At 38.4% G+C, this 13,883-nt stretch overlaps 1 protein-coding gene across 1 annotated transcript in view; it reads left to right on the forward strand.

The window, feature by feature from the left end:
* Positions 1-13,883, forward strand: part of SPRED1 (sprouty related EVH1 domain containing 1) — a 65,435-nt gene that overhangs the window by 27,216 nt on the left and 24,336 nt on the right. Inside the window, exon 2 of the mRNA XM_075151782.1 lies at positions 8,993-9,167. Within this exon, the coding sequence (XP_075007883.1) occupies positions 8,993-9,167 (175 nt within the window). The remainder of the gene's footprint in view (positions 1-8,992; positions 9,168-13,883) is intronic.

The following is a 13,883-nucleotide window of genomic DNA, read 5'->3' on the forward strand; positions in this document are numbered from 1 at the left end:
CTTCTTAGAGTAGCTAAAATTGTTCCTAAGGAATCTTACTATGGTCTTCTTTCAATGTATTAGTTAACTTCATCTTATTTTAGTGGTCAAGAACCTTATTATAAAATGACTTGTTGATTAATGCATTCACATCTCCTGTTAACACGGTCCTTAATCTTGATGGCTAGATGACTAATAGCTTTGACTATGAGGGTGATCTAATTGTACTTGCATACTTGATTGAAGCGCAGGGACTTTGTGAGTACATAAGACTGGAGGAAAATGGCCCTGAGAGAAGAGAGAATTCTGACTTGTTCAGGTATAACTATTACCTGAAAAACTTTTCTTAAATTATGTATCATAATCATGTAGTAATTGTTTCTATTCCAAGGAAAATAAAAGGCACAAGCTTCACTTAATAATAATAAAAAAAATTTCCTTCTAGACTGGATGGATGTTGTCTGATGACATTTACTGGAAGTGTCAAGTTGTCTTAGTTTCAGTGGAATCTGGCTTAGGCTGCAAACTTGTGTTTGTCCTAAGTTTGCTGAAGTGCCGGAGAAAATTAAAAGCTTGTCTTCCATCGTTTCTTTAGATGTTCCTCTGTTTTTGCAAGGTTGGAAAGAAATGGTAACTTTTCTTATCTAAAAAATTAACTCTTTCTCTTGTTTTATTTGTGGGCTTTTTCATCTTTATCTACATGTTTCCAAGGTAAGCAAGTCACAATTAATACACAGAATGAGTACGCAATAGTTTGATTGCTACTTGATAAGAAACAAAATTAGAAGAGGTACAGACAGTTCTGTGCTATAAATGGAGTGAAGAGATTGCTCTGGATCTTCAGAAATTCTGGGGTAAGGAGGAAGAAAAAACTATGAGAATATATAGAGGAGAAGATGGGCTGGGATGAAGAGTGGGTTTTTCTGGAGTTCATGGCTGTCAGCTTGTAAAAATGAGGTAAATTTAGGGTTTTCTGGAAGAAGCCCATTAAACTTGGGGGGCATATGAGTAGCAGGATCTGGCCACTCAAATTCTGTTATCCCATCTGCCTAAAATTGGATGGAATTTAATCCAGGATTCCCTGGTACCAGCAGTCCTCTGTTGTTAAACAGGCAGCAGTGGAAGTTGTTAAAAAGCAGCTTCCATGTTCGGCTCATCTCACCAACTCTTACAAAGGGCAACTACATACTATATACTATCCTTTTAGTTCCGCTACACACGTCCAAAACCTGTGGACCGTCTTTGGATGTTACTTTGGTTCTTTTTAACTTTTCTGGGAAGGGTAGAAAGAAAAAATAAGTTTGTTTGGGATTTTTATTTGCTTGTGTATTTCATACCAGCTGCAATTTTCTAAGTAATATGCCTTGACCAGACGGTGTTACAGAACCCATACTATTATGAAAACTTAGGCCTCCAGAAGGCAGTTTCTTTAAAAGAGGTGGAACCCAAGTATGTGTCGTGATCTCCTTTAATCTGCTAAAATATTATTTCATTTAACCAATCCTCATGGATGACATACAGAAGTAATAGAAACTAGTACAATTATTAAACAAGAGGAGGTGCTGGGGAGCAGGGCTAAAATGTTATTCACGGAAATGTCAAATATCTACTTTGTGTGTAATTTTCATGGTTTTCAAATCTTTTTAACAGCTGCTCCGTTCTTCATGTGCTCTTGTGCTTTGCAGAAGCTCTTGTGGTAGTAGCGATTCTTCCTTGCAGCATTGGTTACTTCACACGGTCACAAATCCTAAGTTGTCTGTATTCAAATAAGAATGGGGTTCTAGTGCTGCAATTTTTTTCTGATGTTGTGTCCAAGAGGGCACTTCATAACAGCAATACACTGTTTTGACAGTTTCCCATTCTGGACACTTGTTCATTTGTGTCTCATTTTCCCTTTTGAATTGCAGGTGGACTGCCGAACACCTTGTTTTACAAGCCTCTGCTGCTAAATAATAATTGTGTAATCAAGTATTTTTGGCTCTTTCAGGATACTGGTTATCCCCTCCTTACGTAATACAGTTTTCCACGTAGCTTTTTCCTTCTGCCGTTTTGGGTTCACGCCATTTTGCTTGGTAGTTTAGGTTTCTGAAGTAGATTTTGTTGTTGTTGTTGTTGTTGATGTTCAAGCAGGAATGTCCCATTCAGGTTTTTTGGCAAAGTCCAAAGCTCTTCAGTGTATCAGTGTGGATATCAGCATCCTACATGTAACAGCATTTGTCTATAGTTCCTCCTGAAAATCCATGTCTTTTCTTGCTAAGCTCCTCACAAAAATAAATTTCCTAGGCATAGTAGCCACGCGTGGTTGCTGTACCTCCTGTCTTTACTGTGAAGAATACCTTTTGCCTCTCTCTTAAAGGAGAAAATCTGAAAAGTTTTGCCTTCTACCAGTATAATAGTTTGGTATATATTCTGATCTGCTGGTATAATTTTGAGAGGAGAAAGATAACAGTCATGTCAGGCAAAGCCTCATATAGTAGTTGTTATTATGGCAAAAAATATATATACAGCAGTTTCCTTTTCATGAAAATTAATAGGATATGCTGTCATATGTTTTCCTGATGTAAATCATGTCTTCTTTAGTACTCTTGCTATATTTGCATCTCCTTCTGTTGTAGATAAGTCATTAATGTTTTGTGCCAGTGGCAGTCATTCTCTAAACCTTTAGTAATAAAGGGCTTTATAGCATCAGCAGTGTACCGATACGTTCATGCGATACTGGTGAAATTAATTATTTTTTTCTAAATTGAGTCAATACTCAACAAATGTTATCTGCAAGTGAAATAGACTTTAGCTCAAGTGGTCTGGTAGTACCTTTTGGTACTTTAGGCATGCACGTACTTGAGCACTTCTCTAGCTGGAAATCATGAAATCTTCTGCTAAGCTGTTTGGATAATAAGAACAATAAAAAGCCAAGTGTGGTTCATGTATGCTCTTTGGGTGAGGCTACAGACATGTAAGTATATTGCACCAGAAGTTGGAGGGTTTAAAGTACATGTGTAAAGTGCCAGTCAAAGGTAAAGAGCCTTGATCCATGACCAGTTCACATTCGGAGATCAGCCTGGAGCTGTTACTTGTGTGCCAGCAAAGATAGCATAATTTCATAGCGGAGTGTGTCACAATTTTTCAGAATGCCTTTTTTTTTTCCTTAGCCTTGTCAGAAGTGTTTAAATAGCAGTTGTGCACAGTGACAACTCTTACTTCAAAGTATCATGAATTCTCATAAATTAACCCGTATTAGTTATATTTGTAAAGTTGTATTTTATTGAAATTGCTGAAATATGATATTAAATAAAAGAAAGAATCACAGATTAATTGAGGTTGGAAGGGACCTCTGGAGGTCATCTTGTCCACCCCCCCTGCTCGAGGAAGGCCGCCTAAAGCAGGTTACCCAGGACTATGTCCAGGTGGCTTTTGAATATCTCCAAGGATGGAGACTCCACAACTGCTCTGGGCAACCTGTGCCAGTGCTCAGGCACACTTACAGTGGAAAAAGTGGTTCCTGATGTTCAAATGGAACTTCCTGTGTTTCAGTTTGTGCCCATTGCCTCTGGTCCTGTCACTGGGCACCACTGGAAAGAACCTGGCTCCATCCTCTTTGCACCCTCCCTTCAGGTATTTATATGTGTTGATAAGATACCTCCGAGTCTTCTCCAGGCTAAAGAGCCCCAGCTCTCTCAGCCCTCCCTTATATGACAGATGCTCCAGTCCCATAATCATCTTAGTGGCCTTCGCTGGACTCCCTCCAGTAGCTCCATATTGCTCTTGTACTGGGGAGCCCAGCACTGGACACAGCACTCAGGTGTGCCTTCACCAGTGCTGAGTAGAGGGGAAGGATCACCTCCCTCGACCTGCTGGCAACGCTTCTCCTAATGCAGGCCAGGACACCGTTGGCCGCCTTTGTCTCAAGGGCACATTGCTGGCTTATGTTCAATTTGGTGTCCACCTGAAACCCGAGGTCCTTTTCTGCAAATCTGCTTTCCTGCTTTGAAAGAAACCATAATGCTAAATATTTTTACCAAAGCTAAGAGGGTCAGTTTCTTGTATGATTCAGTTTATAATTCCACTTGAAGATCCACGTTTCTTGATGGTGATGGTAATAGCTTTATAGTACTAAAAAATGATTTGCAATTGCAGTTCATTTGTCTTAACAAACATTTCTGAGATCACTGTTATTATTTTTCAGTCCTATATTAAAATAGAAATGTGCAAGATGCAATACAAATAAAAGAGTTGTAATGCTTACTATGAATCTAGGAGAGGGAAGATTTGCATACTCTTGAAACTGGGTTAAAATAAATGTCTTGCAACAAGATAGCAGCTTCTTTTTTTTTCCTCCTTCAACATCTCTTCCCCTTTTTCTCTGGGAAAAATGTTTTGGCAGAAAATTCTTAACCTTCATTCTCTTTTGGATCGCTAATGGAAGAAAGGACAAATGTTGTAATAACGTTTGGTATCTTTAATTGGCTTGATATTACACATAAGAAATACCCCAAATCATCAAAATAATTTATTTTTTACAAAAAAAGCCATAGTGATGAAATTACAATTGTATTCCTCCCCCCAGCCACCAAAAGCAGGATTGCTGAGCTGAAGGTCCCAGCCTGTCGAGGTCAGAGTGCTTCCTGGGCTTGAATGACAGTTTGGTCATCCAGGTCATAAGTCAGTTTGGGCCCAAGAGCATTACAACGATATAAACACACAGCTTTTGGAGGGAGGAGAGAGCCTTTAAAACCTGTGGTCAGATTTTAATGCTTGATGCTCTTAAAGTTGATGGCAGGCAAGGACTGTAAATCTTACATCTTTCCTGTCCACTTGTGGTTTGTAGCCCTTTGTTTCTGCCCCCCCTGCCCCCAGACTTCTTAGTTTATACCACTCCAGCTTTTGATTTTGGTACAAGAATCATCTTCACTTGCTAATATTTTTAGAATGAAACTTTACACAATATGCTATGCTATCTTAAAATTACTTCATTTCAAGTTTAATAGGTATACCGTTCAGACACATGCTGTACTCTTCAGTAGCTCTTAACTACTAGGGGAAAATAACACTGTAGATAACCTTTTTTTTTTTTCTTTTTTTTTTCCTGGTTCATCACAATTTATAAATCACTGTAGTCACGTAAGAATACCGTACTCTCATCTCCTTACTTGAGATGTTAACTCAGCTAAGTCAGCTGATAGAGAGAAGATCTGTTTCCATAGTTGTTAGGAATTGATCTTGAATTCCAGTGTGGTTGTCCCCAGTCTTCACTGGTGCTCAACACTGACTCTTGGGAAGCAGCGTGCTCCTATGGACAGAATCCTGTTTGGCTTTTCCTGAAAACCTTGCCCTGCCTCAGGAGTTTCCAGTGGCCACAACCAAAATCAGGGGGTCTCAGGAAAGGTTGGATGGTGTCCTGGTTTCGGCTGGGATAGGGTTAAATTTCTTCCTAGTGATGTGTTTTGGATTTAGTACGAGGAGAATGTTGATAACACACTGATGTTTTCAGTTGTTGCTAAGTGCCCTCCTAGTCCAAGGACAGCTCCCGTGCCTACTGACTGAGCTAGGTACACAAGATGGGAGGGAACATAATCAGGACAGCCAGCCCAGCTGGCTAATGGGGTATTCCATACCATGTGACGTCATGCTCAGTATATGAAGGGTAGGCGTGATCCAGGAAGTACCGATCGCTACTTGGTTATCGGTCAGCGCGGGTGGTGAGCAATTGCATTGTGCATCACTAATTTTGTATATTTTATCATTATCATTATTATTTTCCTTTTTTTTTCCCTGTTCTATTAAACTGTCTTTATCTCAACCCACGAGTTTTTTCTCACTCTTACCCTTCCGATTCTCTCCCCGTCCCGCTGGGGGTGGGGGGAGTGAGTGAGCGGCTGCGTGGTATTTGGCTGCCTGCCAGGTTAAACCACGACAGTCGGATACAATAGGTTTGGGCCTGCTGTTGCAATGCTGCTCTTCATGCTACATTTCACGTGCTTGTGGTAGCTCTAATAAAAGGTTTCATAAGAGCAGTGCTCAACTGATTGCCCTGTTTGTTTGGTTTTCTTTTGTTGAGTTATTCCTGATAGAGCTGCTAAACATCCAAGAGTAGGTAAAAATGTTAGGCTGTAGAGGTGGTGCTGGAAAACACAGGAGCCCTGACTGCTTTTTTTCACACAGCTAAGCTGCGCTGGCAGTTCAGCAATTTGTTCCGAAATTCCCGAAAGTAGATGGGGCTATAACGCTTAGAGATACATGACATCTGGGTGGCTTCGGTAGCACCAGTAGTGTGACAGGCAGATGCTGGTTTGTTTGCAGAGGATTCTGGTAATGGAAATCACTCTTAAGTCCTGCTGCTGCTTGGTGGCTAATTGCAAACCAGCTTGTATCATTACTATAAATAGCTATTGTTACCAATTGTGAGTTCCTTTAAAATATAAAAAATAATATTAAAAAAACAACCAACAACAAAACCACGAAACTAAGCAATCTTTTCATAGTCTTTGGCATTGTTGCAAATACATGAATTTGCAAATGAATTTGTCTAGTTAATTTATAGGGTGGTTGTCTGGAAAAACTGTTTTGTTTCAATTTAAGAGGTTATTCATTACATATTACCTGTTGGGGAATTTTATTTTGGCTCTTGCACTAATGCAGTGGATTTGACAGTAGTTTCTAAAATATTTGAAAGGATAAATGTTGTTTAAAACAATTTAGAAAATATGAAGGCAAAACACAAGGTTGTTAACTAGACCAAACTAGGCATCTCAATATAAGGAAGAAGGAAAAAACCCAACGCTGACAGAAAACTTTTGGCAAATGGAAGTATCTAAGCCATTGAGGTATGATATGTATCCTCCATCTTTGCTTCTCCGTAGCAATTCTTGAAAAGAAAATGGATGTGGAGTGTAAACTTTCATTTTACAAAAAAAAAAAAATTAATCTGTTGTAGTTCAAGTTTTCTCATGTAGCCTAAGTGAAGTTCTATGATATCCCTAAATGATGTTTCACTGAACTCTTGCTGCAGTCTGTTGGTATACAAAAGAAAGCTCTAATAGTCAGATTTACAACCAAATTTATAGAATGAATAACTTTAAAGCTAAATGTGTGGTTCGCTTGGATGGGGAATAGCAAAGAGTGTGTAGGTTTAACCAATTGGTGCATCCTATTTGCTACTGCTTCAGAGGAAAGTCCCAGTGTCCTCAGTTTCTGTCAGAAGAGGCTTTTCACCTGAGAGAAATGAGACAAAAGACTACCTGTGTCTGAAGTATACAACTACAATCTGAAGTTATCTCTGAGTGAAATACAGTGATAGAGACCAATGAATGATTCAGCTTTCAATAATATTATTAAGCATCAAGATATAGCCATTTTTATTTGCAGATGTTAGAATTGATAGATGCATACAATGAAGGATTGGATTTTTCTTGATTATATTTGTCTGCTATGTGGGAGGAGTTACTAAAAGATGTTGGTACAGAAATGGTGAGAAACATTGACTGAACTGTCATTTTAACTATGAGGTTTAGGGGGAGGAGGAGGTTGGTTTTTTCCTTGGAGGGGCAAACATAGGCAAGTGAATTTGTTTACAGAGACATTAAGCTAAAATTGGATAGTCTTGTTTTATTTCCCATTTTACAAACCATTATGTATTTAAGCTTTAGAGCTTGCAGCAAAGTTGTTTTTTAGATATATATAAGTGAATCATACGTGTGAATCATATGTGTGTGTGAGAATGTAATATATTAATTATGCAAAAAAGCCTACCTTCAGTTATTTTGGGACATTGGGGGGGGGGAATAAAGCTGTGATCATTTTAAAATACAACAGTTTGGTGAATGGTTATATCACAAATAATTTTGTACAGAAGCAACAATTTTGTCCTCTTCTAATATTTCCTGTTCAGTCCTTAAATTTGACGTCACTAAAGCTAACTGGCATAAGTACTTAAACCCTCAATCAGAAATATGTTGCAAAAGATATCACGAAGCTTATTTCCTTTAAAGTGTTGGAATGTTCATTCATGGGGTATTACATTCATGCACTAAACCATACTTCGAATGTAGGATCTTGTAACATCCTTGGTAAACCATAGGGTTTTTCAACTGATTTAGCAGCAAATTCATAACCAAAACTAAAATTGTCGTTTAATTTAAAAGAAATAAGTAAAAGCTGAGAGAGAGAGAGGATCACCAAAAACTCTTTTTCCAAGACTTTGAAAAAGGAATTTGGCTTGTAAGTAATGAAGTCATAACTATTTGTTTATTTTGTAAAAATGCTAAATGATGGAAAAAGCTGTTAAACTGTAAAATGCAAGTAATTTTCCACACAGTGCAAATACAGGAGAGAACCAGCTAGTAGACACTGCAAATACTAGGTTTTAAGTAGCTGTAACTGGTTCTGTTGTCGAACCCCACAGCATGTGTGTCCTGACCTACCCTTGCAAAGGACGGGTTATGTGCGTGGGGAGGAGGGAAGGAGGGAGGGAGGGATGGACGAAGGGAAACGGGGTTTCTGGCTAGAAGCCTGTTCGTGTTTAGATTTCAGTGGCAGAAGGCCTGACCTCTTTCTACTTTCTTGTTCTCTTTCCTGTGCAATTTCATGGTGACTGACTGGCTTCATGATTAGTCTAAAATAAATCAGGAGTTGATTCTTACTCTCTTCCCGCCCCGGCCCTCTCTAGCTAGATCACTGACTGTAAAGTTTTCAGAAGAATATCAGTTTTGACTCTGACGAACTATATTGTCTGGTTAAGTTTCTTTACAAGAAATCACCTGTAAGCTCCAAGAAGTTCTAATGCCTTTTATGCCTAAGAAGGCATAAAAGTACAGAGGAACATTTTTTTAGAGGGTCTTCTTAGAGTGGTTTCTTCTAGGTGTCTGTTATGGAAGGACTGAACCTTCACAATGTTAATTATCATGATCTTGGTTGTGGGTTTGTTGTTTTGTTTTGTGTTCTGTTTTGTTTTTTTTTAACTAGACTTAGCTGGTTTGCATTTATGGAAAACTAATTTTTTCTTTTGCATCTCTTCCAGTAATAGTTATGCACGAGTGCGAGCTGTGGTGATGACCCGGGATGACTCAAGTGGTGGATGGTTACCACTTGGAGGGGGTGGACTAAGCTGTGTCACAGTCTTCAAAGTCATTCCCCAGGAAGAGAATAGCTGTGCTGATTTTCTTATCCATGGAGAACGACTCAGGGATAAAACGGTAACAATTTACATCCGTTTAATGTTCCTATGAAAACTACATAGAACCTAAGAATAGATGTTTGCTTATTGTTGCTTGTAGACTAGAAAGTAAATTTATAGTCTCAGTCTAATGCTGTTGCTGAGCTTTTATCCATATCAATGATTATATACCTAAAGAGCCAGTTATTGTAAGAGTAATACCATGCATTTCTAGAATTAAGCATATTGATCTTTTAGAAACATTTTTTTCATTGCAGATTTCCATCTATTTGGGGAAACATTTTGCTATTCAGGTTTTTTTCCAATGGAGGGTTAAAGTTAAATCTTCTTGTTAACCTGTTTATACACCAATGATACTGTGTTTAACAGGAGTGTTGGAAAATGAGATTACTTGTTAAAACACAAAATCTGAAGGAATTCCCCAGTAATGATTCAGTTAGTTGTGGAATTTGGCTATGACAAAAAGTAGCCATTTTACACGAAAACAACTTTTGTATTGGAAGTAAGCATGAAGCTGACAGGTCCTCCCCCCCAAGAATTGATCTGGTTTGATGAACACATAGATGGTATTCATTAATCAGCTACATTAAATAAAATACCAGTAATAAACTTGTCTTAAATAGCATCACAAAAGTCAGCCTCACAAAAGGAAAACTGCTGTAGGATCTCAGCCATTTCTACATGCAGACCTATGGAAGAGAAAATTGGCTTACTAAGGCTCGCTTGATTATTTGTGTGCCAAATCGGTTTCTGAAGGCGGGGGCGGGTCTTGTGGAAACAAAGAGAAGCGGGGAAAGCACAAAACCTCCATCTTCATGACTTTTATCAAGAACTTACTCTTTTCTGCCAATAATTCATGACTTCTGTGTAAGCTTAAAAAGTAGAATTGCTTCTTATACCGTACTGCTCATTCTTTCTCAAGCATACCAGTTTCTCCCTTGAGGCAGGACTGCTGAGTTTTCTGCCTTGACTGTGACTGTTGTAGGAAGAGAGCATATAAATAGAAATTCTGCTGACTCAGTTGTTTCAGCGAGGCGTAGTGCTATTAGCAGAGTACCCTGTGTTCCCGCAGAGCTATGTGCACCTGCAGTTCCTTCCTCACTTTGCAGTAGTTCCCTTTAGAAATTTTTTTAGCCTTATTGAGGCTGTTTTTGAGGAGCTTAATTGCATTTAGAGATACTTGACAATTTTCTCTTAGTTCTTAATGCTTTCAACATTCACAGCTTGCCTTCAGAATCTGGGGTAGTAAAATGCTCAGAACTGAAGGCTGGTTTAACGTTTCTCCCGCATGTATATGAAAATGTCGCAGCCATCAGCGTCCTGATCTGTTCACGCTCTCTCTCCTGCTTCCCCTGGGCGAGCCTTGTTTCGTTTCCACTTCTGGTAGAAGGCTTTAAATGTCTCTGCTCCTCTTCCTGTCCAAAATTGAGCTCATGTTAGTATGAATATGTTTTCCAAGCATTTATTGTCCTGAACAGGGTTTTTTGTTTTGGTTTGGTTTTTTGTGTGTCCCCCATCCTGTGTCCGTCTGTCCACCCCTACTGCCCCCAAATGTGACCTACTAGTCTGTCAGGGCAGATTTTGATCTTACTACAGTTTTAGGAAGTTGCTGTTGGAAGTCAGCCCCTCAAAAGCACAGGATAAAAGATGGAAGAAATGCAGCTAGGAAGAACATCTCTCCAGTGTATATTGAATAAAGCTTAGGGAACTAACAAATACAGATTTAGGCTGTGGGGAAGAATACTGTAGAGCCAGTGATGCTTTGGTAACGGAGTAAAAGGAAGCTATGTATGCATGTATTTCCTCAGACTTCAAATAATGCACTTGTAAGCAGCAGCTGATGTGTAATGAATTGACAACAAAGTTGCACAGTATGCAGCAAGACCCCTGTTGGCATAAAAGAAACAAGATCCTACACCAAGATATGTGAGGACATCGTTAGGTCATGACGCTTTTTCGGAAGGACCATAGTAGGGACTGGAAGAGAAATTCTGTTGGACAGCCATCCGGTCACTGATTCTAAAACTCTTCTGATCCTTATGCTTTCAATATAGTTAATGGTTTTACATTTATTCTTAGGATATTCCTGTGGATTCACTGTTCAAGCACAATTTTTAACCTTTTCTTTAATGAAGCCAAACAGTTGGTTTTTTAGTCCAAATAGACAGGTGACTATTGTATTTCATAATACAAAGAAAAGACCAAGAAAAACAACACCAAGAAGTTGAAATGTAATTGTCTGTTCCAACTGAAAGAGTGGAGAAGGCTGTGTTCTCAAAGAGGCAACCCTGAAAAGGACCGTTGAAGATTACTTCAGTGGCCTAAAATGCTATTGTTTATTTTTGCTTTAAAAATAAAGTACAAGTGGAAGTTGTTATGGGTTCATCGTGTTTACTGTCGAGTAGGGACCAAATATTTTGATCATCTTCTGATTCTGAGTAAAGAGTTATGCTGAATCTGCTGTTTCTGTGCTCCCAACATCGCTCTAATCTCATTTTAGAATGGCCTCGGTGTGTATCTGTATATCTGAATAATCTTTGAAGTTAGTAATACGCTGTTTAGTTGGTTGCTCTGCCATTGTATTTGCAAAGAGGAAGTAGCAATATTGTTTTAAAAAAGCTTCTAAACCATTTTGAACATTTTAGTTATACAGACTTTGAGCACGTGTCTTCAGGAATGTTTAATCTATTGTAGCATCTAGGAGTCATTACAGCTTGGTCAGCTGGACCACGATTTCCAGTTCACTCACTTTTTTGCAAGATACACACAGCCATTTCTGAAAATACTTCTATAGACTAAAAAATAAAGTAATCCTTACAAATGAAGTCTTTCCCCCCCCCCCAGTCACATTACATACTGTTAAAATACCTTTATAACTAGATTATATTTTGGCTTCCTCTGTCCAGTAAGTCTTTCTTTTGTGAACTGGCTCAGCTTCCAGAAAAGGTGCAGAAATTCCCTTATCCAGGAAAACCTGTAACTGGAACTTGGAGCACTTTTCTGGGACACAGGGAAGCATGGGTTTTGAAATATCTCAGGTTAGAGAGCAAATGGAATTCAGATCTATGACTTTTACCTAAGATATATAGGAATCATAATACCAGTATTACTGTTCAACGTATGTGTCAATAGAAAGGTGGAATTTATTCCAAAGCAACTTGAAATCCATAGGTGAGGTATTTGATGGAGGTATCTTCCAGATGCCTCTTAAATGGTTATACTCAAAAAGAATGAGAGATCTTTTATATCTTCTCTTACTGTTTCTTGTAAACTAGCTTTAGTTGCTGCTTCTCCAAGTTCTGTTTCTGACACTACGTTGCAATTCCATTCCGATGTGCCAGATCTCTCCACATATTTTATAGGATATGGAGGCATTTAATTAGGACTATAGATCTCAGTCCGTAAGTCAGCTGTATAAATTAAATACTTTGGGACTGAACATCAAAATATTGAAGTTCCTTGTTGGGGGTTTCTCATCGTATCTTTATATAACTGAGAATTAGGTTGCTATCAGCCCTTTCACAAACCAGCTTCAGGCTGCATGTAGAACTTCCAAAATCTTTGTGCAGTACTGAGCTATTTAAAACATCTCATGGGGTTCACAAAAAGCATCCTAGTTACCTGAGAAGAAAATCAAGTGCTGGCACCATTGAATTAATTTAGGAGAGAGAATGCTCCCTGCTAGTTTGCTAAGGTTGTTTAGATCCGTGTTGGAATGTAAGGGTACTTCGTGAAGACTTTGACGTAATTACACGTTTCCTCCTTTATTATACTCACCTTCCTAGATCTGGCTCCAGCCAGTCTGCTTGGAACAATTGCACTCCCTCCTAACCTGGTCAGGTCTGCTGCTCTCTTTTACGGTGTTTACAGTAGCTCTCTTCTATTTTAATAGTGCTAGTGTGAAACATACATTGGGCTCAAGCTTACAGGTTTTTAGGCTTTGGTGAATTTTACATTCTTGAATGAAAAGTCTAATAGACTTCTCTGTTCTGTTTTATTTCTTCTCCAGTCCTTTGCCATGCAAGTTTTTACTGAAGGAGAAAAAAAAAGTGACTAGTATCTTTTGGATCGTGAGTCAGGAGTGACAAATCAAAGTTTAAAATCTTTCTTTTGAAGAACAGGTAATTGTGTAAAGGGAGAGATACAAAGCTGAAACTGAATATAAATACTGTTCTCTTCTAAAAATCTGCTGTTCAAAAACTTAATTTATCATTTACTTTTTAAATTGGCTTTAAAGTTTGAGAAAAGATTGATTCTAATGGGCCATAGTACAGTCCTTACATCATCTTACTTTTTGAATCGGGGGGAAAAAAAAAAGCATGCACAGAATAATAGTCATGTCACAGGGTCATGGTGGCACTGGAGCCACATGCTCTGTAGCATGTATATACTCAGGTCTTACTGCTTGGACCCAAGACTAGAGAAAAGCCTTCGATTCTATTTAACAGAAAAGGCATTCAAAAGTTTCATCAAAAATTATATGCTTACGTATTTGTAGATTTTGGGCTGGGAATGAGAGATTGTGAAACTATAGCTACATGTAATGTGGTAAGCTGTTGAAAGTACAGCTAGAAACCAGTAAAATAGTATCCAGTATCTAGAAATGTTCAATTATGGGGTCTGTTATCAAAATAAAAATGCAATGAGGGTTTTTTCGTATTTGTTTCCGAAAAAATACCCTAGATAATGATGCTAATATCTTAAATACTCATCTTATTTTGTTTAAAAATATTTA

The sequence above is a fragment of the Calonectris borealis genome, chromosome 5, assembly GCF_964195595.1.
Source record: "Calonectris borealis chromosome 5, bCalBor7.hap1.2, whole genome shotgun sequence".
In the NCBI taxonomy this organism is placed as follows: domain Eukaryota; kingdom Metazoa; phylum Chordata; class Aves; order Procellariiformes; family Procellariidae; genus Calonectris; species Calonectris borealis.